Source organism: Chionomys nivalis, chromosome 13, assembly GCF_950005125.1.
Source record: "Chionomys nivalis chromosome 13, mChiNiv1.1, whole genome shotgun sequence".
Classification (NCBI taxonomy): domain Eukaryota; kingdom Metazoa; phylum Chordata; class Mammalia; order Rodentia; family Cricetidae; genus Chionomys; species Chionomys nivalis.
Window position 1 is genome coordinate 73,154,964 of NC_080098.1, and position 26,435 is coordinate 73,181,398.

At 41.9% G+C, this 26,435-nt stretch overlaps 1 protein-coding gene across 7 annotated transcripts in view; it reads right to left on the reverse strand.

Annotated features, from left to right (window-relative positions):
- Window positions 1-26,435, reverse strand: part of Agtpbp1 (ATP/GTP binding carboxypeptidase 1) — a 126,574-nt gene that overhangs the window by 39,965 nt on the left and 60,174 nt on the right. For all 7 annotated transcript variants that reach the window (XM_057787280.1, XM_057787285.1, XM_057787286.1 and 4 more), the window contains 7 exons: window positions 25,074-25,251; window positions 17,244-17,341; window positions 13,826-13,942; window positions 11,045-11,691; window positions 4,149-4,232; window positions 1,848-1,934; window positions 1,618-1,766 (listed from right to left, as the gene is read on the reverse strand). In XM_057787280.1, coding sequence (XP_057643263.1) covers window positions 1,618-1,766; window positions 1,848-1,934; window positions 4,149-4,232; window positions 11,045-11,691; window positions 13,826-13,942; window positions 17,244-17,341; window positions 25,074-25,251 — 1,360 coding nt within the window. The remainder of the gene's footprint in view (window positions 1-1,617; window positions 1,767-1,847; window positions 1,935-4,148; window positions 4,233-11,044; window positions 11,692-13,825; window positions 13,943-17,243; window positions 17,342-25,073; window positions 25,252-26,435) is intronic.

The window sequence follows — 26,435 nt, forward strand, 5'->3', positions numbered from 1 at the left end:
CCAAAAGCTTTAATTTTCAGAACTGTTTCTTTGAAGAACATCATCACCACAGGCTTTTAACAACTTAGGGAAATGACTTGAAATACAGGACACCAGTGTCTCAGACCTCCTGTTTAAAGCTTTCTAATCTTCGTAACCAATTATTGAGACCACTATCATTTTGCAACAAATTTCTCCTCAATAAAAGGATGCTTTGTATGTTAGAGAGTATGCGTGTACTATATAAAAAACTTGCTAGATTCGATATTTGAAGTTTTTATTTTTAAATACAAATGCTGAGTTTATGTAATTAGCCTCCATAGATATAGTCCTTGATTACTGACCAGATGCTGAACAAATAATCCTCAAGTTTCGTATTTAAGGTTTAGAACACAGCAGCCTTAAATGACAAGCTATACTTCAGATTCCTATTCCAAAACACTAGAGTTTTATTTAAAAAGATAAAAGAAAATTATTCAGAGAGCAGCAGTAAGGAAGGCAATAAACACAACACTCCTTCTTCAACACTGTCAATAAACTGTGCAGTAGGGACTCATTCTGCAAGGGATGAAACTGGCCAAGAACAGACACACATCTGTCCCGCGGCAGGTACCCAGTGAACACAAGGGAAGCGAAGCACGAGTTCTGTGTGGGCAGCTAAACAAGATCTGGAGTCACAGCTACGATTACAGAAAATGAAACTGGGGTTATCAGCACAGGCCGTGCAAACAGAAACAGCAACACAGGAACAGTGACCAGTGACCCCTTGGAAGAAATGGACCCACTAGTAAAAGCAGAGGCTACAGCAGCTCAGTCCCCACATAACAGAGCACCAACAATTCTCATCCAGTAAGGAAATGATGCCAACAAGAGAGAACTGCAAAGCCCGGATGGTTTCACTAGAAAAGTCCATCATGCCTTGCAGAATTAGCGCCAGTTCTACACAAGGACTTCCAAAAGATGGAAGACGTGCCATGTTGTACCAAGTCAGTACGACCATGATACCAAAAGTAGGTATGGTGGGGGCAGTTAGGGAGAGGGAAGTACAGCTTCCTAAGCACAAATGTAAAAATATTTTTCTTTGCTTTTTTCCTCTCTTCTGGAGCTGAGAATGGAGTCCAGAGCTTTCTGGACTGAACCACCACTGAACTGCAGCTTGTCTAAAATGCACACGCCCTCCACACATTTTCTCCACATGTGCCTTATCGGGTAGGACTAGGATCACAGCCCTGGGACCAGCTTAAAATGGAAAAAAAAAATTAACAAAACATTAACAATTCTATGATTTAATATATAAATGAAAAAGGGCTAATTTAATACCCTAAAATAAAACCTATGCAGAATATTAACAGGCTACGTAAAGAAGAAACCCCTGACCTACTGCTGCTGCTGCTGCCCAGGCAATATCTGAATTGTGTTCCATTTGGATGAGATCACCAACAGCTACTGCAGCCTAAAGGAATGTCTACAAGAAGGTAGCCCTTCTTACCAACCAACCAGACATTAAGCTATTTCAAACTGTGCACGATGAACAGCTAAGGTTTGGAAATCAGAGACTGAATACATCTAAGGCAGTGCTTCCGTGCTGATCTCTGGTCCTGCAGGTAACCGCCTCACAGGAAAGAACAAGAGGCTCACCATAATTAAACTGGCTGTTGGACTTCTCACAGTTGATGATGTTGAACCTGTATGCAACGCCAGGCCGCATCCCGCTGACTTCAAAGTAGAACCACTGGTGATAATGATTACTGTTTATATCCGAGTTCAGAATGAGGTCATACTCGTTTCTAAAACACAAGACAAAGACACCTGATGGCAAGTCTGGAGTGTCTGAGCACACACAAAATGGGAATGTTTAAACGGCTTACTTTCTAATTTGAATTACTTTGCGCAGATTCCCAGATTCAAATTTTGAGTTAAACTTCAAAATATCTCCTTCTTCTGGAGTGGCATAGCTAAATGAAAATTTTAAAATAAATATATTAAAATATATCACACTTAAACAGAGAAGCAAAGACTAAAACTAGAAGACATTGCTTCCCTCCCCCCTTTTAAAACAAAGACTATAGAAAACAAGAAAATTCTGATGTCCATTTATAGTCAAATTATAATCATAAGAGTCTTGTTACTACATTTATACCCATAATAAGGACTTTGCCTTGCTGAATAAATGTCTAAAATACTGATTATCACATAGGAAAAAAGAGACTTATTTTTAGAACCGCCTGGTAAGTAGCCATAATTTTTTTTTAAATATTTATTTATTATATATACAATATTCTATCTGTGTGTATGTATGCAGACCAGAAGAGGGCACCAGACCTCATTACAGATGGTTGTGAGCCACCACCATGTGGTTGCCGGGAATTGAACTCAGGACCTTTGGAAGAGCAGGCAATGCTCTTAACCACTGAGCCATCTCTCCAGTCCAAGTAGCCATAATTTTAACAAATTATACAGTTTTTGCTTTTCACTAACATGGACGGTTTAAGGGATTTACTATCATCTGGTTGAATACCTACTTGCTGGGCACTTCTGTTGTCTGCCTGCCTAACCCTCAGAGAATGAAAACCCCTACTTTTCTGAAAATTCTATTCCAAAACAAGAACGAATAAACTCCAAGAATCTCGGTATTTTTGTGCATCGTCACATCTGTTAGGAACAAGCTGGACATGCCCTTGCTTGGGGTTCTGAGGTTTGTTTTCCACATCTAACATGGAAGCATGAACAATGAAACAGCTACATGTTTAATAGGGTGTTATTCTTTCCTTGGGTAAGAATATTTTAAAGTCAAGAATGGTGGCATATGCCTCCTAAACCAGGAAGACTATTTTAAGTTGAAGGTCAGCCTGGGCTACACAGTGAGTTCCACATCAGCCTAAACTACAGTGGGGAACTCTGCCATAAACAACGGCAAAGACTATTCTAGACTCAGGCACCACCTTTGACGAAGCTTTAACTCATAGGTCTTAAGTTTGTTTCCTCCAATCATGAAAGGTAAGATGTTGGATTTCCTCAGAGCAACAAGGAGAGGAGAGACCCATAGACTTCACTCGACTTCTTTGAGTAGCTGGGATTTCCATGTATTTACTGCAGTTAGGTCCTGACACATACATACTATCAGTGATAATTCAAAAATAGCAAATGGCTGGGCTGCCAAGCCGTAAGGCCAGGACGGAAACTCCAGTGACTGGTCTAGTGCTATGGCAATAAAGGACAGCATTTCCCGTGAAAACCCCACTCTTTTAAGTGGAGGTAGTTTCATTTTTCCAAAACCTCGTTCTCCTCCTCCCTTCCCTACCACCTCCCCTTCTCACCTCCTCCTAGTTTTCTCAGTAGGTCTTTTCTGTTGAGGCCCTTGGTCTTGCCTCATAGTGAAGTGTCAGAATTTGCTCACTTCCCATGGGAAGCCTTATCCTTTCTGAGGAGAGGATGACAAGGTGCAGGTGTGTGTGTGTGTGTGTGTGTGTGTGTGTGTGTACAAGGATAGCTATGTAAAATGAGAAAAGATTGTATTAAAAAAATCTTAATAAAAAGAAAAAATCCCATTAAATGACAAAAACCAAAAACATGGTATTAGCTTACCTTTAATTTTTACCTAAAAAGGGGGGGGGGGTTGTCTTTCAACTTAAAGGAAAAATGAACAAGTTTTACCATGATCGTTGGATAAAAACAGCAAAAATAAGAGGGAGGATATGATAAAGGATAACATGTTGATGTGGGAGTGTCATATATCAATCTGTTGATTTCATTGGTTAAGTAATAAAGAAACTGCTTTGGCCCATCTGATAGGGCAGAATTTAGGTGGGCGGAGTAAACAGGACAGAATGCTGGGAGGAAGAGGAAGTGAGCTCAGATGCCATTTCTTCTCCTCTTGGGGGCACACGAGATGCAGGGCAGCTCCTCTGAGAGACAGCCACCATGCTCTCCTCTCCAGAGCAGATGCGATGAAGCTCCGACCCAGGATGGACGTAGGCTAGAATCTTCCTGGTAAGCGCACCTTGGGGTGCTACACACATGAATAGAAATGGGCCAAGCAGTGTTTAAAAGAATATAGTTTGTGTGTTGTTATTTCGGGTATAAAGCTAACCATGCGGGAGCCAGGCTATGGGAAGAGGCCCGCAGCTCCTACAACAACGTGTCATAAGAACTTTAGGGCTCAGACTCACTTGGGGTTGTCCAGGTCATACACCACCCGGTCTATGATGTCACACTGGTGGATCAGCCTCTCAATGTCTTGGGCAATTTTTGTCCTGAAAACATAAAAGACAAACTTGACAAAATTTACAATTATATGCCAAGGATACCAATGCACAACTTTCTCCAGAGTGAGTTTGGAATGAAAGGGTATAAAATAACTGTGTAAAATAAAAATAATCATTATTTTACTTGTATACAAAAAGTTAACACAAAAATATAAAAAGTAAAAATCAGTACATATCAAAGCTTGATCTTTAAAAGCTAACCACATAAAATACAGCCACAGTCAAACCTTATAAAGACAGAGGGTGGGAGGGAAGCAAGCCTAGAGTATCTATTGGGCCTCTCTGACTATGGACTATGGACTAACCGTTAGGCACGTAATTCTGTGTGCATGAGTGGAGGTAGGACAGAACCAGAGAGTTAAGACATCCTGCAAGATTTTGAAACACATGTATCTAGGAATTTAGCCCAAGAATACAACTAGCAGAATGTTATGGAATATTAGTTGAAGATGTGTTACATGTGTTTATGCTGTGGAACATCTGTTTAATGGTGCAAAGATGTGCTGCATTCGTTTATGTTGCATTTGTTTAACTCTGTGAAGCTGTGTTACTTTGCCTGTCTAAAAGACCTGACTGATCTAATAAAGAGCTGATTGGCCAATAGCTAGACGCGAGAGAGAAAAAGACAGGTCTGGTAGGCAGAGAGAATAGACAGGAAGAAATCTAGGGACAAGAGTGAGGAGTGAGAAAAGGAGGTGTGGAGGATGCCAGGGGTCAGCCACTCAAGCATACAGTCAGTCGCTGAGTAAGAAGGAAGAAAGATACCTAAAATAGAGAAAGGTAAAAGTCCCAGAAGCAAAATGTAGTTAAAGAGAAACTGGAAAATTTAAGTTAGAAAAGCTGGCTAGAAACAAGCCAAGCTAAGGCCAAGCATACATAAGTAAAAACAAGTCTCTGTGTATGTTTTTGGGAGCTGGGTGGCAGACCCCCAAAGAGAATTAATTAATTATAGATAAATAAATATACGAACCAACGATAACAGTATGCTTGCATGTTCTGCAGAATCCCCTTCCTGTGAGGGGGGAGGGGGAGAAGAAAAGTGGGAAGGAGGGAAGCACCAGAAGGAACCAAGGTACAGCTGGGACAGAAATTCAGACCTTAGCACAGATGAAGATTCCAGGCAAACTGGACACCAAGTCCTGGCAGCATTAATACAAAGCCATCTCTCCAATCGATTTTAAGATTTATTTTTATTATTAAATTGTGTGTATGTGTGCGCACCCAATATGTTAAATCCCCCCAGTAACTAGGATTACTAGTAACTATAAACCGCCTGATGTGGGTGCTGGGAACTGAAGTTGGGGCCCTTGCAAGAGTAGCATGTACTTTAACCACTGAACCATCTCTTCTTAGAGAGGAAGTTCACTAAGTGAATTGATTTAACCCCTAACTTTGTTCACATTAGCTAAAGGCAAACAGTAGAAATTAGAACCGTGGTTATAGATCTATGAAAAGCAGCATGAGAAATCCAAATTTAAAGACTCTTTAGCTTAGAAAGCTGAAACTGCCACCTACACAAGGACACTTTCCTACACTTGAAGAATGTCAGTGACATCCTTAGTCTTCAAGTGTCACCCAGAGACCCAAAGCTGAAGGCCACCATTCAGAGGCTGGAGAACCACTGGAGATAGGGCCTCGAGGAAGGAAGCTAGGTCACTGGGGGAAACGCCTCAAGAGGATACTGAGAACCCCACCCCTCCCTCTCCCACCCCTTCCAGCTCTCCTTCCCTGCCACCATGAGATAAATAGCATGCTCTACCTGCACTCACTGGCACTGTGTCCGCCTTACCACAGGCCCAGAACAGTCAGCCCACCACGACTAAAACCCCTGAAGACACAAGCCAGAATAAGCCCTTCTCTGAATTCGCTGTTGATCAGACATCGGTCACAGTGACAGAACACTGTAACAACAATACAACCTTAAGCTCTACACATGCTCAGAACTTGTCCTAAATGAAGACCTGGGCATTATGAAGAAAATATTAAAAGGTGTGACAGTTAAACATAAAAAGAAACTAAAACATGAGAAAAGTGTAAAGCAAAAATTTCTTTATCTACTCAACAGTTAAACACAATTAACTTTTCGATTTACTCTATAGAACACAGCCCCTTTGGCTGTGTCAGTGTGGCGATTTCTCAGAAAATTAGAAAATAACCTTCCTCAAGACCCAGTAATACCACTTTTGGGTCTATATCCAAAGGATACTCAATTGTGCCACAAGGACATGTGTTCAACAATGTTCATAGCAGCATTATTTGTCATAGCCACAACCTGAAAACAACCTAAATACCCCTCAACCGAAGAATGGATAAGGAAAATGTGGTACATTTACACAATGGAGTACTACACAGCAGAAAAAAATAACGACATCTTGAATTTTGTAGGCAAATGGATGGAGCTAGAAAACATCATTTTGAGTGAGGTAACCCAGACCCAGAAAGACAATAGTTACAGGTACTCACTCATAAGTGGATTTTAAACATAAAGCAAAGAAAACCAGCCTACAAATCACAATCCCAGAGAACTTAGACAACAATGAGGACCCTAAGAGAGACATATACATAGATCTAATCTACATGGGTAATAGAAAAAGACAAGATCTCCTGAGTAAATTTGGAGCATGGGGACCTTGGGAGAGGGTTGAAGGGGAGGGGAGAGACAGGGAGGGGATCAGAGAAAAATGTAGAGCTCAATAAAAATCAATAAAAAAAAAAAAGGGAGCCCTGGCAATGTCTCTGAGTGCAACAGTCAAAGGGACAGTGCTGGCTGTTTGGACTGCTTGTGTTTTTTTAAGACCTCCTACTGAAGGTCCGGCAAAGGGCAGCCTGGTAACACAACCTTAACTCTTCCTCAAACGGTCAGGAAGGGAAAGGGAGCTTCCCGCAGATGTTCAGGAGTCCCCTCTCCCTCAGGCTTCCCAGCTTCTCCAGGGTCTTTCTTGGCTGTGTGACAGTGTTGCTCCTTGGTTGTCCCTCTGAGCTGATTGGGTAAGAAGCTGTCAGCTAAAACCCTTAGCAATGAACCCTGGAGGATCTATAAACTTTCATGACCAGAAAATCCTACTTAATGGTTGTCAAGGGCCTGACCAAGAATGCTTCATGACTCTGGAGAGATGGAAGATTAACAGCCATGCAAATGGTAACAGCTTCTGAGTTAGCATACTTCTCAGTATTGCAAGGCCTGTCCCATGCTTCTGTCAGTTGGGCCTTAGAGTATCTCTGAGAGACCTGGCAAAGCAGGTGATGTAACCCCCACGGACGATCAATAAAAATAAAAGAGTGAGGGAAGAGCTTCAAAAAGAAAAGAAAAGAAAAAAGAAAAGAAAAATAACTCAACACATACAAAATAGTCTACAAGGGAAAAAAGCAGTCTGGTAGTCCCTCTTCCTGCTGCTGGAATAAAGCACTTTAAGCAGGAAGGGCTTAGCGGCTCACAGTCCAGGGGATCGTCCATCACGACAGCAGGAAGGTGAGGTGCTGCCACCCTGCACCTGCAGTTGGGAAGCAGAGAGGTGAAGGCTGCTGCTCACCTCTTTCTCTGCAGCCCAGGCCCCAGGCCTTGGAAAGACACTACCCACAGCAGAGGTGAGTCTCCCTCAATTAACTTAATCTAATCTCACAGACATGCCCACAGGCTAACTTAATGTAAATATATCTCACAGGCAAACTAATCGAATGTAGATAATTCCTCCAGAGCAGGCTCTCCTCCGTCGGGTGGGGTGAGTTGCACACGTGGTTTTGTATAACAGCCACACAAATGTCCATGCATGTTCATCTGACACTGCGAACTTTCCATGATGCTCTCCCGCCCTATTTGTTGAAAGTTTACCAATACAGCTAGTCTAGGTAGGCCAGCTTGCTCTAGGGATCTGCGTCTCCTTCTGACCACTGGAATTACAAGCAGGCCACCACACCACTCAGCATTTATGTGGGATCTCAACTCCAGTTCTTTAATTTCCATGACAAGTACTTTAACCACTGAGCCATCTCCTCAGCCTGTCCTAAGAGGTTATAGACTCTATCAGGTTGACAATATTTGCCATCACATCTAGTTTCAAAGATTCAATTATAGTTTTATTTCATAACCCAGCTAGTTTACCGGTGAGCATCTGTATGGGATTGGAAGTGCCTGCAGGAGCCTGCAGGGTCAGCAATGGATACAGCTGAAGATAATACTGCCCCTGTCTAAATCTATCAGTACAAATGGCTCAGCTGTATCTTGCCCAGATGAATGATATCTGGAAGTCCAGCTTCCTACCCTCTGACCTCATACTATCTCTACCCCCTTTTCCACAATGTTCCCTGAGCCTGAGGAAGGGACCCGGAGGAGCAGTGGGAGAGGACAGTAAGGCTCATGGGAAGAAGGAAGCAGTCTGCATGAGAATTCATAACTGTTACACTGCCTGATAAAATGAAATGATAAATACACCATATTTGGGGCTGGAGAGATGGCTCAGCGGTCAAGAGCATTGCCTGCTCTTCCAAAGGTCCTGAGTTCAATTCCCAGCAACCACATGGTGGCTCACAACCATCTGTAATGAGATCTGGTGCCCTCTTCTGGCCTTCAGGCATACACACAGAAAGAATATTGCATACATAATAAATAAATAAATAAATATTTTTTAAAAATACACCATATTTAATTTTACTGTTATTTTATCATTTACATTGAGCAAATATATATATATAAGCAAATCTTATAACAGATTTTTTATTTTGCAATTGGGTCAGAGACTTTTCAACTGAATTTATTCTATACTTAATTTTTGTTTTTAAAAGATTAGGATCAATACTACAAAGGCAAGAAAACAACAGAACTACAAATAACACTAAAACATTCCACAGGATAATTTTTTTTTTTTTTTTTTTTTTTTTGGTTTTTCGAGACAGGGTTTCTCTGTGGTTTTGGAGCCTGTCCTGGAACTAGCTCTTGTAGACCAGGCTGGTCTCGAACTCACAGAGATCCGCCTGCCTCTGCCTCCCAAGTGCTGGGATTAAAGGCGTGCGCCACCACGCCCGGCTTTTTACTTTTTTTTGCTTTTTACTTTTTTTTTTTTTTTTTTTTTTTTTGGCACAGGATAATTTTTTGAGCATGGGGTCTTGCTATGCTGCCCAGGTTAGCTTGGCTCAGCCTCCCAAGTGGCTGGGACCATACAGGTAAGCATTATCATGCCTAGCTTACTACTAAGTAAATTTAAAGGAATGGCTTGCTTCTTTCTTCTGAAAGTAACAAACCAATAAAGCTTCATTAATTTGACACCTTTCGTTTATAGTGTTACTAGATTCAGATAGGGAATCCATCACTTGCTTAGAGCAGGCTGAAAGAGACAAGGCAACTGGTATGAGCTAACTAAGGTCAGCATCCTCAATGCATTTCAGGAATAAGCATTTCTGAAAGCTTTCTAAACAGCTGCTCGCTAACCACATTTGGTATTTCTGACTTGAACGTAAAACTTCAAAGCCGTAAGACTACCGAGCTATAAGGGCCAGCGAATATCTCCTATAAAGAAAGGAGAGTGTGTATTTTAGGCTGGAAAGCCACGGGATTTCTGTCACAATCCTCCAGTTCCGTCACTGGAGGGGAGGTCCCAAGGCTATCAAGTGAAGCATTAAGTGGTAGCACATGCTACGGTAAAATGCACAGCTGGGGCTTAAAGACGCTTGTATTCCAGGATGTTCGGAGGCAACAGCAAGGCCTCCTTTTCAGGACATACTACACTTCTAACAATGGTATATCAAAAACTGACCAGACGTCATCTTTTAAAAATCACCAGAAACAGTTCAGAGACACTAAAAAGATTTATGAAGGTTTTTTGCATGCCGAGTATGTACTGACTGCTAGCAACGATTTCTATATGTATTTTTGGCACATGAAATATCACCTCACTTAGTGCCTTTGTGAATACCGAATTCTCGCTCTTTATTTCCAGCTAAACTTCCAAACAAAAGAATGGATCCTTATTGCTTCATTTACAGCATATTTTAAAAGTATATCTAAACAAAGTATGAATAAAAAATTACTAAATGTTGCTAAGATAGTATTTATTCAAACATCATTAAATAATCCTTCATACTTTTAGGTGCAATCTAAACCAAGCTTCTACATTATAACAGGTACTTATTATTCTTTCATTCAAACGCGTAATATGCTGACAAAATAAAGTAAGTTCATAAAATTACATTAATTAAGTATCATTGTGTCCTCTGCACTTGCTGAGAACTGGCAGAGGAAGGAGTAAGCCCCTTGTCTCAGACTCAAGCGCCCTCAGAGATCCCTTGTCCTGGAGCAGATTGATACCCTGACCCTGTGACAAGAGAAAAGGGGACTAGCAGATAACTCAAGGGCAGTAAGAACTGCACCCTTGAGAGCAGCTGTAGGGAAGACACTTCCAATAGGTCACTACTGTGTGCCCCAGACTACAGAGTGCCTGAGGTCACTAGAAGGAGGACACTACCTGGGACTCTAAATTGGTCCTACAGCTCACTGTTTCAGCAAGGCCTCTCTGGCCATTTCTGATGGATGTTCTAAGTGCCTGATTTGATGTTATCTATCTGCTACCTGCTATGTGTTCTTTTTCTTGCTATACACCCAGTGAACTTAGTCATTCAAAATCCAAAGTATAGCAATCATAGCTGATTCTCCAGACACAACTATCAATTGTGTCTAGAGAAAACGGGCAATTTCAAAGCAACACAAAGCATCCCAACCAATGTACCTTTAACTTGCAGCAATCTTTTTCCTAGAGACCCCAGATAGAATTTGAGTATGCCTTAGGAGGAGGAAGAGATCTGCAGCTCACCTTTGTACACCATAAGGCCTTTCTAAAATGGGCTCTTTGAATGGAGGTGGAATGTGACCGAAATAGTCAGGATAAGCCACCTCTGAGTACTCTGGAACAGACTTTGTGCTTTTCACGATCTCAATGTAGAGGTCTGGGTCGTGAAGCGTTGGTCCATCGGGGACTTCCACAGAGGAGGCCTGCTCGACTGACGAGTTGGACTCGCTATCTTCATCATCTTCAGTTTCAACTCCAGTACAACAAAGCTTCCCAAGCTGGACCGTCCGCCCTTCAAAAAGAGTACTTCCGCACGTAGCCACCTGTGGGCATGCTTTCGTGCACGAGAGGACCGTGAGAGGGAGACCACAGTCCTTCCTCGTGCCTACTTGTGAAGGACTGTTCTGCAAGGTGATCCGGTCCAAGGCCTTCACAATGTCACTGCTGAAGCTGTGAGCTGAGGAAGCAGTTCTGTTCTGACCACCACTGCCCTTGCCATCTTCCTTGGCTTCCTCGCCTTTGGGAGACATCTTCTCCTTCAGTACAGCTGCTTTCCTTACACCACCTGAGTTTCCAGACACTTCCTCTCCAGCCGTGGGAACAACAATAGGGCCTCGGACTTTCCCCTCAAACACAAGAGGTTTGGGTTCTTTAGAGATTAATTCATAGTCCTATTTAAGAAAAAATAAGTTTAACCTGTTATCTGTCAGTATGCTAATAAAAGTAAGAGCATATTTGTTTCACATACTACTTCAGAAACCTTTTTCTCATCTCCATAAACTCCAGGCATGCATATGGTGCACATATACATACATACAGGCACAACACTCACACACATGGAAGGGAGGGAGGGAGGGTTAAATGAATAAACAAACAAACAGAGGCTGGGAGACCACACAACAATAGAATGCCTGCTTAGTGGGCATAAGAACCTAAGTTCAATTCTCTCTTGCCCTGCAAAAAGTAGCTTCCGAATGCCACCTACAAATGACATTCGTTTTACTTCCACCCAGCAACTGAATAGCCAGACTTTACACATTGGAACAAGGTGCATGTTGGTCAGGTGCAGACACATCTAGCTGTCACAGACTTCAATGGTTAATACTGAAAGCAACTAATTTCACATATAATTAATATCATATGATATACCAGGAATTGACTCAATGATGGTTGAATAAAATTCTTTCAAACACTATTAATAGAACCAATAAACTTTTATAATCCTCAATATTTCTTCTTACTATTCATACATATATTTCAAACTCTGAAATTTAAAGCGAGAAAGACAACCAAATGCCAGAACAACTAACTCCTTTGGCAATAAATTCAGTTACGTAAATAAAAACAAAGTGCTATTTTCCTAACATATAGGACTAAATTAATTTACAACCTATAACTTAATGGCAAAATACACAACACACTAATAAATTTGCATTGCCTTATTTACTTGAAATAACAATTCAAGTGCTCTGACTCTAGACACATGTATCTTTACTTGCTACATTAACTGTCCTTGCTATCCTTACTCAGACCCAAAATAGAACCCCTGTGAAAGGGCCTCTCAACACCCCAAAAGAAGTTGCACCCCACAGGCTGAGAACTACTGATCTAAATCCTAACCCTGACACCAATTATAAAATTATTATACTGTACTCCTACACCAAAGCAGTAATTTGTATAGCATTATATATTCCTATGTGCATATAATTATAGGAAAATAGGTGAAATCATCATATGCTAATCAATTCCTACTCAAAACCACTATAACACTACTTGTCTGCCTAACTCAACAGTTGTTCTAGGTTAAATGAAAGGAAACTTACCCACTCCACACTCTGCCCCAAATACCTCTTCCCCCACTGCTTCCCACTTGACCTCCCTGGCCCACCCCCACTATTTTCTCCCTGACCCCTGACCTCCTTCCACTATTCTCAGCTTCAAAGTTCCAATGGACTGCAAACCTACAGGAAGAGCAGAGAAAGAGGAAGCAGGAGGTCATCTTTTTCACTGTACTCCAAGGTCCTAAGTTTACTCCCAAAGACAAATAAAAACCTGGTAAATAGTTCTCATTTATGTCTCATAAACTCACTGCAATCTTTTTCTTTCATCTACTGTGATTAAGAATATGGGATTTGGAGAACAACAACATTTATAGCAAAAGTTACTCAAGGCTTAGCGGCTAGCTAGCCCAAACACACACTTTCTGGCCTGGAGCTCACTGTGTAAAGCTGGCCTCTGAACTCACAAGATCCCCCTGGCTCTGTTTTCCTGGTGCTGAATTACAGATGCATGCTACCATGCCCTGCCAAACCCACACTCTAACATCAGATTTCAGAGCAGCACAGTCACTACAGAGAGAATAAAAACTACAGCTCAGTCACCCTGGCTGGTTGTGTAACTCAAGCTGAATAACTCTATCTCAGTAAATGAGAATGAGGAACGCTAACACTGACGACCCAGATTTCAGGGCTACGTTTGCCCTCTCCCTGTCCTGACCACTGCCATGTTACACAGTAGGTACCCAGGGAAAGGCAGAGCTGCAGAACTCCTCAGCACTGCTAAAATGGGCAGAACTAACAAGGAAGACTATAGCGTGATTTTACAATGCAATTTTAAGAATAGAAGACAAAATTTAAAAAAGCAAATCAAAGTGATGAATTAAAGTGACTATAAAATGTAAAGACTAGCCCAACGCTCTTCCTTCCTACAGGTCATTAACTCAGCCCAAAATGTCACTATCACGACCCAGTGTCATCCAGGAAAGGAAGATGAGTGTGACTTTCCAGAAATGATCTGTATTTATACCTGGAAATCATCAACAAGCTCAGGAAAGAGGTGCTCGTACATCTTCAGTTCTTCTACTGTGCGTCCTGGTACTTGCTGGGGCTTTAACTTGTTAATATCTGTTTCAATATCATCATTCTGAAATAATAAAACATGTAATTAGTATAAAAACACAAAAATGTTAGAGAATATATTTTATATTTAAAGTGTCCCAAGATAATATTATTATTTATGATTAGTAAATAATCACTAATAAAATTTATATTCAATTTAATGGCAAATCGGTTCTTTTAATTAGTTATAGATTATCACTGCTGCTGATTTTGTTGTTTGGCCATGATTAATCTTAATACAGCAGACAGTTTTCAGGCTCATCAAGAAAAAAGTAAAATAAAAATAAAGATCACGTTTGTTCTCCTTAATGCCCCTATTATTAGTCTGTGAAGTAAAACTCAAGAAAATTAAATTGAAAACCTTTATACATAACAAAAATGGTGACAATCAAAGTAGCTAGCATTGGCTGGCAGGAACTACACTACCCTCTAAGTCACTCTGCACACCCCCTGAAATAGGCTCATTTCATCTCCACCATCTGACTGAGGATGGGAGTGGAGCGCCAAATGATAAGGAGCAGGTAATCAGACAGCCTGGCATGAAGAATTAGTTCCGGATGTTCCGAAGTTTACATTCTAGCCAGTGTGACTCTTGAGTAGAGAAAGACCAGCACACTCAGCAGACCCTCTGCACACCCCACCGTCACCGTGCACACTGCTTCCTGTAGGCCGGGAAATAAAGAAGTGGTGCGAGTGCCCAAAGCCCAACTCTAGGAAAGGAGAGAGTGCTGCAGGCGTGTCCTCAGACGGACGAGTGTGCTTCATGGCAGGAGGGCAAGCGTCAGCTCACCTAGCACCCTCAGTGCCCTCAAAGAATCTTAACAACTGACCGCACACAAACTCATAACTTCCACATATGGGTAAGGAGACATAGAAAGACCAGTTACTAATTTTCCCTCTTTATCATACTGTCGCAATAAACTACTTAATTTCAATCCTAAAGCAAATTTATTTTACTATATTTAAATCCTTCCTATATAGTACCTAACTATATATGAACATTAATGAGTAATCTTAAGGAAAAATATATGACATTTCCAAACATTCTATATTTGGGAATTCACTTTTATTTACATAATCAATAAATAAGATTTTGTAATTACTATTGATAACAGATTGGTTTTGCCAGATGGTAGTGGCACATACCTTTAATCCCAGTACTAGGGAGGCAGAAGCAAGTGGCTCTCTGAGTTTCAGGCCAGCCTGGTCTACACAGTGAGTTCCAGAACAACCAGGACTACACAGAGGTACACGGCTCACTGTTAGGAAGGGCCACTTTAGCCTCAGGAAGGGAACCTGCAGTTGAGTTGTTTAGAACCTAAAGAGAGCCTAGACTAAAATCTCTGCAGAAAAAAAGAAAAAAGCCACATGCTAGTGAGGGCAATGCAGGCTGGAAGAGCACAACAGAGCAGCCCCAGTTCTCTACAACACAGCCATTCTCTAAGACACTGTGCACTGAGGACGCCCAAGGGTAACAGCCAACAAAGTCAAAGGCAGACAGCCGTGCAGGCAAAAGAGGCTCATGCAGTTACAGCTCGCAGTCTCAGCCAATGCACCATGGGCATGCAGAAGACATTTCAACAGAGCACACAGCAGTGGTGAGGAGGTGGATCTCCACCACACTGCCTGGCCCTGCGCATACACAGCCACTGGTGCCTTGTCTACACTGCTGGGAGGGTTTGATGGTCACAGTGCATAAAGAGCTTGGACTGGAACATGGTTAAGTGCTCAATAAGTACTATTTTTTCTCATAACTATCACTGTTTTGTTAAGGCAAAGTAGACAGTATAACTGCAGACAGCAATAACTGTCACTGGTAAGTCAGAGTAAAATGGAACGGTTCTTCAAAAACACCAATGTCAAGAACAAAGAAATCGGTGGAAATGTTTCAGATGAATGAATGGACCAAGCAAGAGCCGATAAAATGCAGTATCTGAGGCTAGATCCTGCAGCAGAGAGGGTAAAACAGCTCACAAAGGGCATTACAGGAGCAAATGATCAACTGGACACAGACGGCAAGTTGGTAGAATGCTAACAGCTGAGCTGCAGTTATGGTGGCTGGCGAAGGACCAAAAGAGCTGACATATCTAGCCCACGCTCAAACACCTACTTTTTAACACGTGCACTCATGCACACAGTTTCCAGCAGCCAAATCAGTCACTGTTCCAATTCTCCTCACTAATCTTTATACTCTTAATCATCACAGGTATTGTTAATCACAAGTGTGGAATGTGAAGAATAAACGCTACCAGACACTTTGCAATGTTCATTACTAAAGTCTTCACAGCTGGGAACCTACCAACTCCATTTCTCATGTCAGGTCCAAATACCCCGCTACCCCAGATTTGTGTCTTAACATCAAAGTCTGACCTATTTTTCTTTGTGATCACACTGGTGGTAATAAAATTGGTTCTATATTATTAATAAGATACAGCTTCCAGTATTCTATACTCTGAAAGGTGAAATATATAGTGTATCCCAATTTTAGGTAGTATTTCAAGATTTCAAGTATTAAAAGTGTTATTTTAAGTCATGTATATGAATGTTTTTCATGTGTGCCTGGTGCTTGCAGAGGCCATAAGCAGTGTCAAGTCCCATGGAGCTGGAGTTACAAATGTTTATGAACCGCCAAGTGGATGCTGGGCATCGAATCTGATCCTCTGCAAAAGCTGCCAGTTCTCTTAACTGCTCAGCCAGCATCTTTCCAACCCCAATTGTCCAAGATTTAAAAAACAAAACAAAACAAAACCAGAACCAGACAAAAGTTCTGAGCAGGCAGTAAACAGGCTAAGCCACTGACAATCAAAGGGACCTCTTTTCTAAAGATGCTGCAATGGCCCTTTTGCAGCAAATAAGCAGAGACACGTCTCTGAGCTGCCAGACACGGCACAGCTCCGAGAGTGCAGACTCTTCAGTTGCACAGCTCGGGGAGCACAGCATTAGCTTTATAGTCCCTCAGTTCAGCACTCTCCTCCTAAGAATCATGATGTCAATACTAAGCACCTCCACCACAGACTACACTCCCAGTGTCTTTACAACCCCAAAAGATTGCTGACAGAAGAAAAGGCCTTCTGGAATAAACCACCATAGCATTCTCAGGTTGCTTTCCTCAGAGCCCTTACGTTCCTAAAACTAAGTAGAAAGCTTAAAAACTTTTCCTCAGGAACAATGAACATTACATTAGGGCTGTTTTCAGACCAATAGATTCAGCTACAAGAGAAAGACATGGATAAAACATTTTATCTGTAAACCTATGCACCAGAAAATCTATTTGAAAGCTGATATACACAATTAATAAAGTTTACTAATGGTAAGAATGAACCAACCTTAAAACTTTGATCTAGGTCATCTTCATTTTCGACTTCATTTTCAGCTTCTAAATCAGCATCATCATTGTCATCACTTTCATCTACTACGTCATCCACTGCGGTGGAAACACACTGCGAGTCAGTCAGAGGCCAGGGTGTACAAGGCAGATGCGCACAGCGCACACAGAATTCCAATCATCAAGAAAAAGCAAGGTGATTTCTTTTTATAATTGAATTATTATGTTCATCTACTCAACACAAACTTCTTTTTTATTCTTTGACAATTACATATATTTGGTTTTTTGTTGTTGATGTTTCCTTTTTAGATGCCTTACTAACAACATCCATAAAGATAGCTCAGCTCTAGAAACCTGAGAAAGTATGTGGAAAGTATGTGTTTCCGAGCCCTAAAAGTTGGAAACACTACAAATTAAACATTTCACTGCTAATGTTCTCAGTTACAAATATAATAATGCCCTATGTTACAGTAGCCCAGATGAAGCATTATGATAAACCTGAATGACTCACTTATTTCCATGACCATGTGTTACAAACTAGGAATTTTTTAAAGATATAATTCCTACCCTAAAGGAGGAATACCATGGGAAAACCAGGCAGACAGTACGTGGCTGCAAACCTCATAGAGCCAAGAGATGACCACTGCCATTTCACAGGGCAGCACCTAAAGGAGACCTAGGGGCAAGGTAGTGACCTTATAAGAGGAAGTAAGAAAGTGAGATGACAGGCAATCGGGAAAATAAATATGACTGGCATGTAGAGTGTGCTTGGTAAATTTAAGTAAGAATGAGATGAGATGAAGATTACACGTCAGCTAAGGCAGTGAGACTTGAACCTACAGAATACAGATGGGATTTCCAGAAAAAGAATGGCTTCATACAACTTGCATTTTCTGGTTTGAGAGGAGAACATGAGTGAAGCAAGGCCAATCACGATGGACAGGTAAGTGTCTAGGCCAATGCAAGACTAGGGAATGAAAGAAAAGGCTTCAAGAAACACTCAGGGAGTTCCATGAAAAGGGCATGCATGGAGCGTAGCTGCGGGGAGACAGGAGAAAAGCATCAGGCTGCTCACAGAGTAAGGGAAGTACTAAGAGCCACTTTCCTAAGCTCCCTGGCATCTGTACCCAGTGTGGCCTAGACAGAGATTACTGACTGCCCCCAGCAGTACCATCCTGCTTCGCCTAATGTTAGTAACAGAACCCTTGCATTTTAGCGGAGGAATTCCAGCCTTCACTCAACAGTGACATCAGCTCCTCAGGATAATTCCAGACCAGTGTAATGTGATGCAAATTGATAAACATACACCCCCAAAATAAGTCGTATTCTCTGGAAGAGAGGAGAAAGTCATCCCTTGTTGCGTACTTTCTTACAATAAGCTACAAATGATCTCTGAGACCTACTCCACTGAGATCTACTAGGCACAAACCACTCGCCAATCGAGCAAATGAGTGAAAGCCTTGCTCCCTGCCCTAGGCCTGCTCAGCTAAGGTGTCCATCTCCATCTTCTACTCTGTGAAGTGTGGGCACCGGTCTGGCATGGGACTCTAACAGCAGCTCAGTCTATCTTCACTAACACTGGTATCAAATGACTTAAATTTGGGGGATGCAGAGAGGTTTTATAAAAATAAAAACTAAAAAAGAAGGTAACACAGCACATGCAACAACCTGGATCTATTTACCCTGAGACCTAACAGCAGTCTCTCATGGATGCAGTGGAAAGAGCTGATATACGGAAAAAGAACAGGAGCAAACGCTCTTCAGGAAAATATGCACTAAATCAACAAAAGCCTATCGCAAACAGGAAAAATACCACTTCAACAGTTCAGAGCTGGAGAAAAAAAAATGTCTTTAATTTGGGGCCAAATGTTCCAAGTATTTTCCTTTAGGTACATGCTCCAATGTGAAACCTCACACAGCTTCAGAGCATCTGAGGCTTTCTCACGGTGTTGCACTGGTAAGGACTAACTACACCTTCAGCATACAATCAAAACCAGTGGCTAGAAATCAAAACTGTCATCTGCTTTCTTGTCTATATTAACAACAGCACTGCAGGGAACAATTTCTATATGTCTCTCTGATAGCTTAGTAAGGCAAATACAGGGCATCCCTGGGATGCCTCCACTAAGGGAATGAGCCAGCAGCTCCTAAAGGACTTAGAAACTATAAACATTGTGCCTATAAACATGGTCCTCTTCCCCTCTTGCATTGTGTATTAGATCTACAGATATGGATATATTTGTGTATACAAATACATTGTTAGGTAGCATATTATATGCTGTGTGTACTGCACACACAGGTTTGATTCTATATACATGAGATACAGACACGGGAAAACTACTATATTTTACTCATTTTTCTTGTGTACCTGGTGCTATTAAATTTTTTGTTTGTCATGGTTCCCTAGGTAACACTGTAACAATACCTACCACAATTCATACATCTTACCCTCTCAATAGGTAGTCCTTTCTTTCTCTATCTTTCTCTACTGACTTAGCTAATGATTTGAGATACATCTTTTAATATTTAATTACTATTTCTGAGGCATGGGATAGATAAAATTTAGTAATACTGTTCAAAATAACTCAATTTCCTTAATAATCTTCATCTGGAATCTATTCATGATACTTACTGAAACAACTGGTTCCCTTATTTTGACCTATTAATAATATATGTCACCCATTTTAATATTAGAGTGAACTTCGTTTCTTAAAAATAATCATAAATAAACACAGCCCAGTTCAATTTGCTCTATTTTAGAATTTTCACATTTGTTTTGATTAGTGAGATTTAGCTGTGGATTGTTTCCGGTAATCCTTACCAGGTTTTGCTTTCAGCATCATGCTAGCTTCTAAAATTTTCTTTTTTTTCTATGCTCTGGAAAATAAAGCATAGGAAAATCCCTTGAAAGTTGAGAGAACTAACCTATGACATCATCAACAGTTGATATCACCAAACAAACTTGACTACATACTCCGTTTTAGGCTTTTTACTATTCCAGTCAGTTTTAGTCAATTACATGTCCCTAAAATACTATTTCAATTATATATTCAAATGTATTCTTAAGAGTGTTCTCTCCAGTAGCATTCTGATTTACGTAACCAGGGACTTAAGGGCACATTTACCCATCCATTGACTACTCATGGAGGGCAGGTTGAACTTGACTGGATGGAGCAGCGCCTGTGTTCCAGCACAGATACAACAGCATGGCTGTCCTGTCTTACACTCGCTTCCTCCTGGGTCTATACTCTGTGTAAACAGTGCTTCTGCACCTCTTTGGAGAAATGTACACATTTCCTAGTTTCCTTTCAAGCTGTCTAACCTACTGCTTTAATCTCCAGACAGTATCTGCCCTTTCACTCGATGTAAGGTCCTGATCTTTTCATAAAATTTTGGTGTTGTTGTTGTTGTTGACTTTTTATTTAAGACAGTGTTTCATTATACAGGTCTCGTTGGCCCAGAAACCACTGTGTAGACCTGGCTGGCATCAAATGCAAAGATCTGCCTATCTGCCCCTCCCAAATGCTGGGATTCAAAGCCCCAAAACGGCAGCCTTTAATAAGGAGTACTTAACCTGTTTAGATTTACTATCGGAAAGGACATGCTTGCTCATGTGTCACAGTCAGATCTCTCAAGGGTTTGTTATTCATCTCTGAAACTCCCTTGCTTTTACATAGCAGTGGTGGGTTCATTCAAGAAAAACAAAAGCTCCCAAAGTTTTTACTGAGAATGACACAGGGGCAGGCTCTAAAATACCTGTGTGTTCCTTTGGACCAATGAGGTCAGCATAAACACCTCTGTTGAGGAGGTTACATATGAAAATGTACATTTCTGCAATTACCATTTTAGAAATGTAAGAATTGTTATTAGGAAATCTATCAACATGAAATGGATTTGTTCATGTAGAAGCTCCGTTTATGGTAACGACATGCATTGTGAGCCTTGTACTAAAAGTGGTTATTATGTCATGGTGACAAGGTAGCCGCTGTCAGGTGTTACAGAGTGGGCAGCTTGTAGCATTTAGTACAGCTGCTCTTCTGCAGGGTCCTCTGCATCCTCAACATCTAAACTCATCACTCGACTGGCTGCAGTATACTCCAGTAATCATGTCAGGAAGGGCTTAAGATGCACAGCTCCATACCCACATATCTAAGAGCACACCACCTTCGTGATGGAAGCTATTAAGGTTCAGAAACCTCAAATGAGAACTGATCCTTCAGAAAGGTCTCCATAGATGGTACTTCACTACCTTTTTGGTACTTACTAATCAAGAAGGCAAGTCCTGAGTCCAGCTCCAGCCACTCAACAAAGGTGTACCCTCATAACCACCCATGCAATTCAAAGGGCGCTAAGGAGGAAAACAGGAGCTAAAGCAGTGCTCTTGTGATACCGAGCTATTCCATTTTGTCCTGAGGTCATGACAGTTCCCAAGCCCCTGGGATTTCCTGGGTGGCAGGAATGTCTTCTGTTCTAATGAGAGGACCCTTGGTAGAACCCTAGGTAGCTTCAGGATGGAGGCTGGGAATGTCACATCTGTTTCTCAGCCTCTACGGAGGAAGGAGGACCTACAAACGAATTAGTCATCAACATCCAATGGTTTAATTGACCATGCCTATTTTATGAGACCTCCATAAACTTTCTAAAGAATGTGGCTCTGAGAGCTCCTGAGCTGTGGACACAGAAGACATTAGGAGGAGGATGTATCTGCAAGAGCATGGCTCCTGTGCTGCGCTTCCTGCTGATGTACCTGAGTTATGTCCTTTATAACAAATAACGTACAGACTGTTCCTGACTGATGTGAGCTGTCCTAGCAGCTTACCAATACTGCCAGCGGTGTGGTAATGCCCTAACATCTTTACAGTCACTCCAAAACAGAGGAAGCCTGGGCACGTAGCAGCTGTCTGAAGTGGAGAGTGTCTTGTGAGATGGAGCTCTAATTCTGTGGTGTCCATACTAAGTCAAACAGTAGTCAATAAAGTGAGAAAATGAGAATGCCATCTCAGCGTCCAGAGTATCAAATCTGTTGATTATTATAGACAAGAAACAGTCCAGACCTGTCCCAGAGGAGGTCACATTTTAGCTAGGGAGGCTAAAAAAAGTAATTCTGACACACTAGAAAGTAATGGAAAACAAAATGAGAACATCCTCCTTGGCCCAAGACTCTCCATCAGACTCTTCCCATTCCACTTTGAAGGCTTGTGAGCTAACAAATAAATGCATTTCTAGTTTAGTGATTCGTCAAGTCTGAGACACACATCGGAAAGGAGCCCATAGGAGGGTATCACCTTTCTCATGTTCTCCATGCCTGGTGAACTCACTACATTGCAGATAAACTTCTGCTATCCCATAATCTGAACTCTGACTAAACATCAGGACATATTCCATTTCCTCCCTGTAGTTACTCTCTGCTGCAGGACCAGCATCTAACTCCTACAGCTCACACCTCCACAATCCTGTATTTAGACAGAGGAAAGACAGAGTCCAAAACTCTTTGATTGTCCCTCCAAATTAAACGCTAGTGGCATTACTGGAGTCAGAGATGCCACGCGTCAGAGGAGGAGGACTGTGCTCATCCTGGGCCTGTCTCTACCACTGCAGCATAGCTGTTATAAAGACTCCTCTGCCTGCCTTTCATAACTGCTACAAATGTCCTCACTTTCAAAGTCTGTGGGAAATTTCAAAGGAACAGAAAGAAGAAATTAGAAAACTATTTCACTCAACTGTCTTACTCAGAACTCTCTAGACTCAATCTTGCTGACTTTTAAACTTTGTGAGTTTTAAATTTTTATCAAACACACACACGTACACACACACCCCTATAGAGGTCAGGGAATAATTTGCCAGAGTCCACCATCTCCTTTTACCATGTGGGTCCTGAGGATTGAACTCGATTCACCAGGCTTGGCACAACATGCCATTACCTACAAGCTAGCTCACCAGCCTGATTTTTGAAAGGTATTTTTCTAAATGAGGTATTTTGATATTTTATGTCAATTAAATCTCTATTTAGATAATTAGATCTTATTATTGAATAATAATAAACCTTATAAAAATAACTTTTTCAATAACATAGTAAGAAAAAATTCTATGAATATCCATGTAAGCATTGCATCTGGGATGAAAAGGGAACCTGGCAGTAGGGAGCCAAGGAAGACCACAAAGTTACCTTAAGTGTAGCAGCTTACAGCCCTGCTCCAGGGAAAAGTTTCTAACAGCTCCGCTCCACTAGGGGAAAGCTTCCCCAGCAAAAGTGTTGCAGGTTCTTTACAGCTGGGCTCCACTCTGGCAAAAACATCACACTGCACAACAAACCTCACTAAAGAGATTTATTGAGAAGGAGGAATCCAGCAGGGTGACTGCCTCGAGTGAGAAACAGCAGCAAACTGAACAAGGTATAGGCCTTATATAGGGCTTCTTGGGGTGGGGGTGGATTTTTGTGGTAGGATTCTGAGGCAAACTCAGAGATTGGTGGCATTTCCAGCTCAAGGACTTCAGGAATTGGTGGGATTCTGCAACCTGACAAGGGGACAAGTTCAAGGTTTGGTGGGATTTCAAGTCCTGGTCCTGGGGTCAACTCAGGGTCAGAGTGTTTTCCTTTGGCCTTGGGTCTAGGCATTTTTTCCCTTGGTCCTTTTTACCATGCAATTCTTAACTACTACTTCTTTTCCATTTCAGTAGATACCACCAAAAACCACCACCAGTAAAAACCACATTGGAGTTAAAATTCTCCCATATTACATACCTACAGTGTTACACTAAAAGTGAAAAACAGCCTACCTCAAGTCATTTCACTTTTTTTCCAAGTAAGTTATTTGTTCAATTTTTGTTAATTGTGATAATTAGGTTTTTAGCTTATGGGAGTAGCAATCAGGCCAGCAATGTTACTCAGTGGGGCTGCCAGTAGCCTGATGTCATGGTTTGATGTAGAAGGGTCTTTATCTATCTGTTGTTTCATTGGTTAATTAATAAAGAAACTGCTTGGCCTGATAGGTTAGAACATAGGTGGGTGGAGTAAACAGAACAGGATGCTGGGTAGAAGGAAGTAAGGTCAGACGCCATGCCTCTGCTCTCCGGGGCAGACATGATGAAGCTCTGACCCAGGATGGATATAGGCTAGAATCTTCCCGGTAAGCGCACCTCGTGGTGCTACACACATTAATAGAAATGGGCCAAGCAGTATTTAAATGAATACAGTTTGTGTGTTGTTATTTCGGGGCATAAACTAGCCAGGTGGCTGGGAGCCGTGCGGCAGGAACGCAGCCCGCAGCTCCTTCAACAATGGTTGACCCCTAGGGCCTGTGTGGGCAAAGAACCAGCTTCTGGACGCTGTCCTCTGACCTTCACATGTTCACTTAGCACAAGCGTGAATGCAGGTGGCACACAACACACATGCTCATCATCACCCTCATCATCATCATCATAAGTTACACATACGAACATAATGAAGGACCTAAGTATCTGAGTCACCATCTTTTTTTTTTTTTTTTGGTTTTTCGAGACAGGGTTTCTCTGTGGTTTTGGAGCCTGTCCTGGAACTAGCTCTTGTAGGCCAGGCTGGTCTCGAACTCACAGAGATCCACCTGCCTCTGCCTCCCAAGTGCTGGGATTAAAGGCGTGCGCCACCACCGCCCGGCCTGAGTCACCATCTTACACTCTGAAAATTTACACTGATTTATTGACTGATTTCCTGTTTTCACAAGTCTCTCTGACATATACATGCAACACAGTACTTCTCTTAATAGACTACATTTCTTACTTATAAAGAAATGCAGATTTATCCTGCTCACATTCACACCCATGTCAAGAGCCCCACGAGCAGCCAAGGCCCTACCTTCAGGGGGTAAGCTGTAGAGCTGAGCCACAGGTCCAGTCACAGGGATGACCGGCAACTCGAAGTGGAAAGAGCTTTTAATGGTTGGTAGTGGCAAGCGGTTTTTTGGGAAACACTTCCTCATTATCAGACTAGAAGTGTTGACAAGAGGATCAAGGGTCCTGACAGCCAAGCATTCCTGTTCAATCCAGAATATGTGAGTTAGTGAACAGCTCAACACCACTATACTCAAAATGTAATACAATAATGATCTCCTAGCACAGATATCACATAAAGTAATACTGTAACATAATGTAGTTATAGAATGGCGTTACTCTTAAGACATAGCTGTACTCTGGAGTCACGTGACTGACTCAGTAGGATATTTCCTTAAATGTTCACTAGGCAAAAATCAGTACTTATCTTTGGCAATGAAAGTCATCAAGTAGAGTCACTCAGAATACAGAGGCACTGGGAACTGGTAAGAACTAAAGCATCGTGTGTACTGATTGTGCCTCTCAGAGCCGTAAGGCAGCAGCGGGAGCAGACACCACTTCCACTGCTAGGAGCCTGGCTGGTTGGCCAATTGTCAAGTACAGGTGATCTGATACTATTGCCAGTGACAACTGGCCTTTCAGTGGTACTTTGACATACTACACAATCTTCAATACATGACTGACTTAATTAAACAGTCAAATTAAGGCTCGAAAGTGTTAAAACCACCTGATTCATCAACATACATCAAATAATGATTACTGTATGCATCCAGGTGATAAAAGCAGGCATCTAGGATTGTTCCAGAAAAATGAAAACACTCAGATTTATACATGCCAAGTGTTTAGAAACCTTAAGCACCATCATGCAGAAAGGTTATTTATTGTGTGGAAAACCAAGAGAGTGCAACTTAAACAGGTATCCTGTCATTTCAAAGGGCAGAATATGGCTGCCCTGCAACTGCCCTCCACCCCCTGATGGTGTCTCCTACAGGGTCACTGGCCTGCTCTCGGGGCTGCGTGCCCTCCACCCCCTGATGGCATCTCCTACAGGGTCACCGACGTGCTGTCAGGGCTGTGTGCAGCTAGGATGCTAGCAGGGCTGGCATGCTACTTGTAGCTCTCATCTCTCTCTGTACCCTGTATTGAAAACTGGCCATGGTCAGGGCCCACGCTCACAGCAGAACTGCCCTGAAGCTAGAGCATCCTCAGATACCTGGTGAGAGTGCACAAAGCTAAGCCCATCTAGTCTCCCCTGCAGCACAGCTCTACGGAGCCCTCCCACTGTGTGCACGGTTTATACAGCTGCGGTGTGAGACCCATGCTCCAGGCATGAGCACTTGCCATGCTCTCCAATCATCTCTGAGGTCACATGTGAAAAACAATTGGG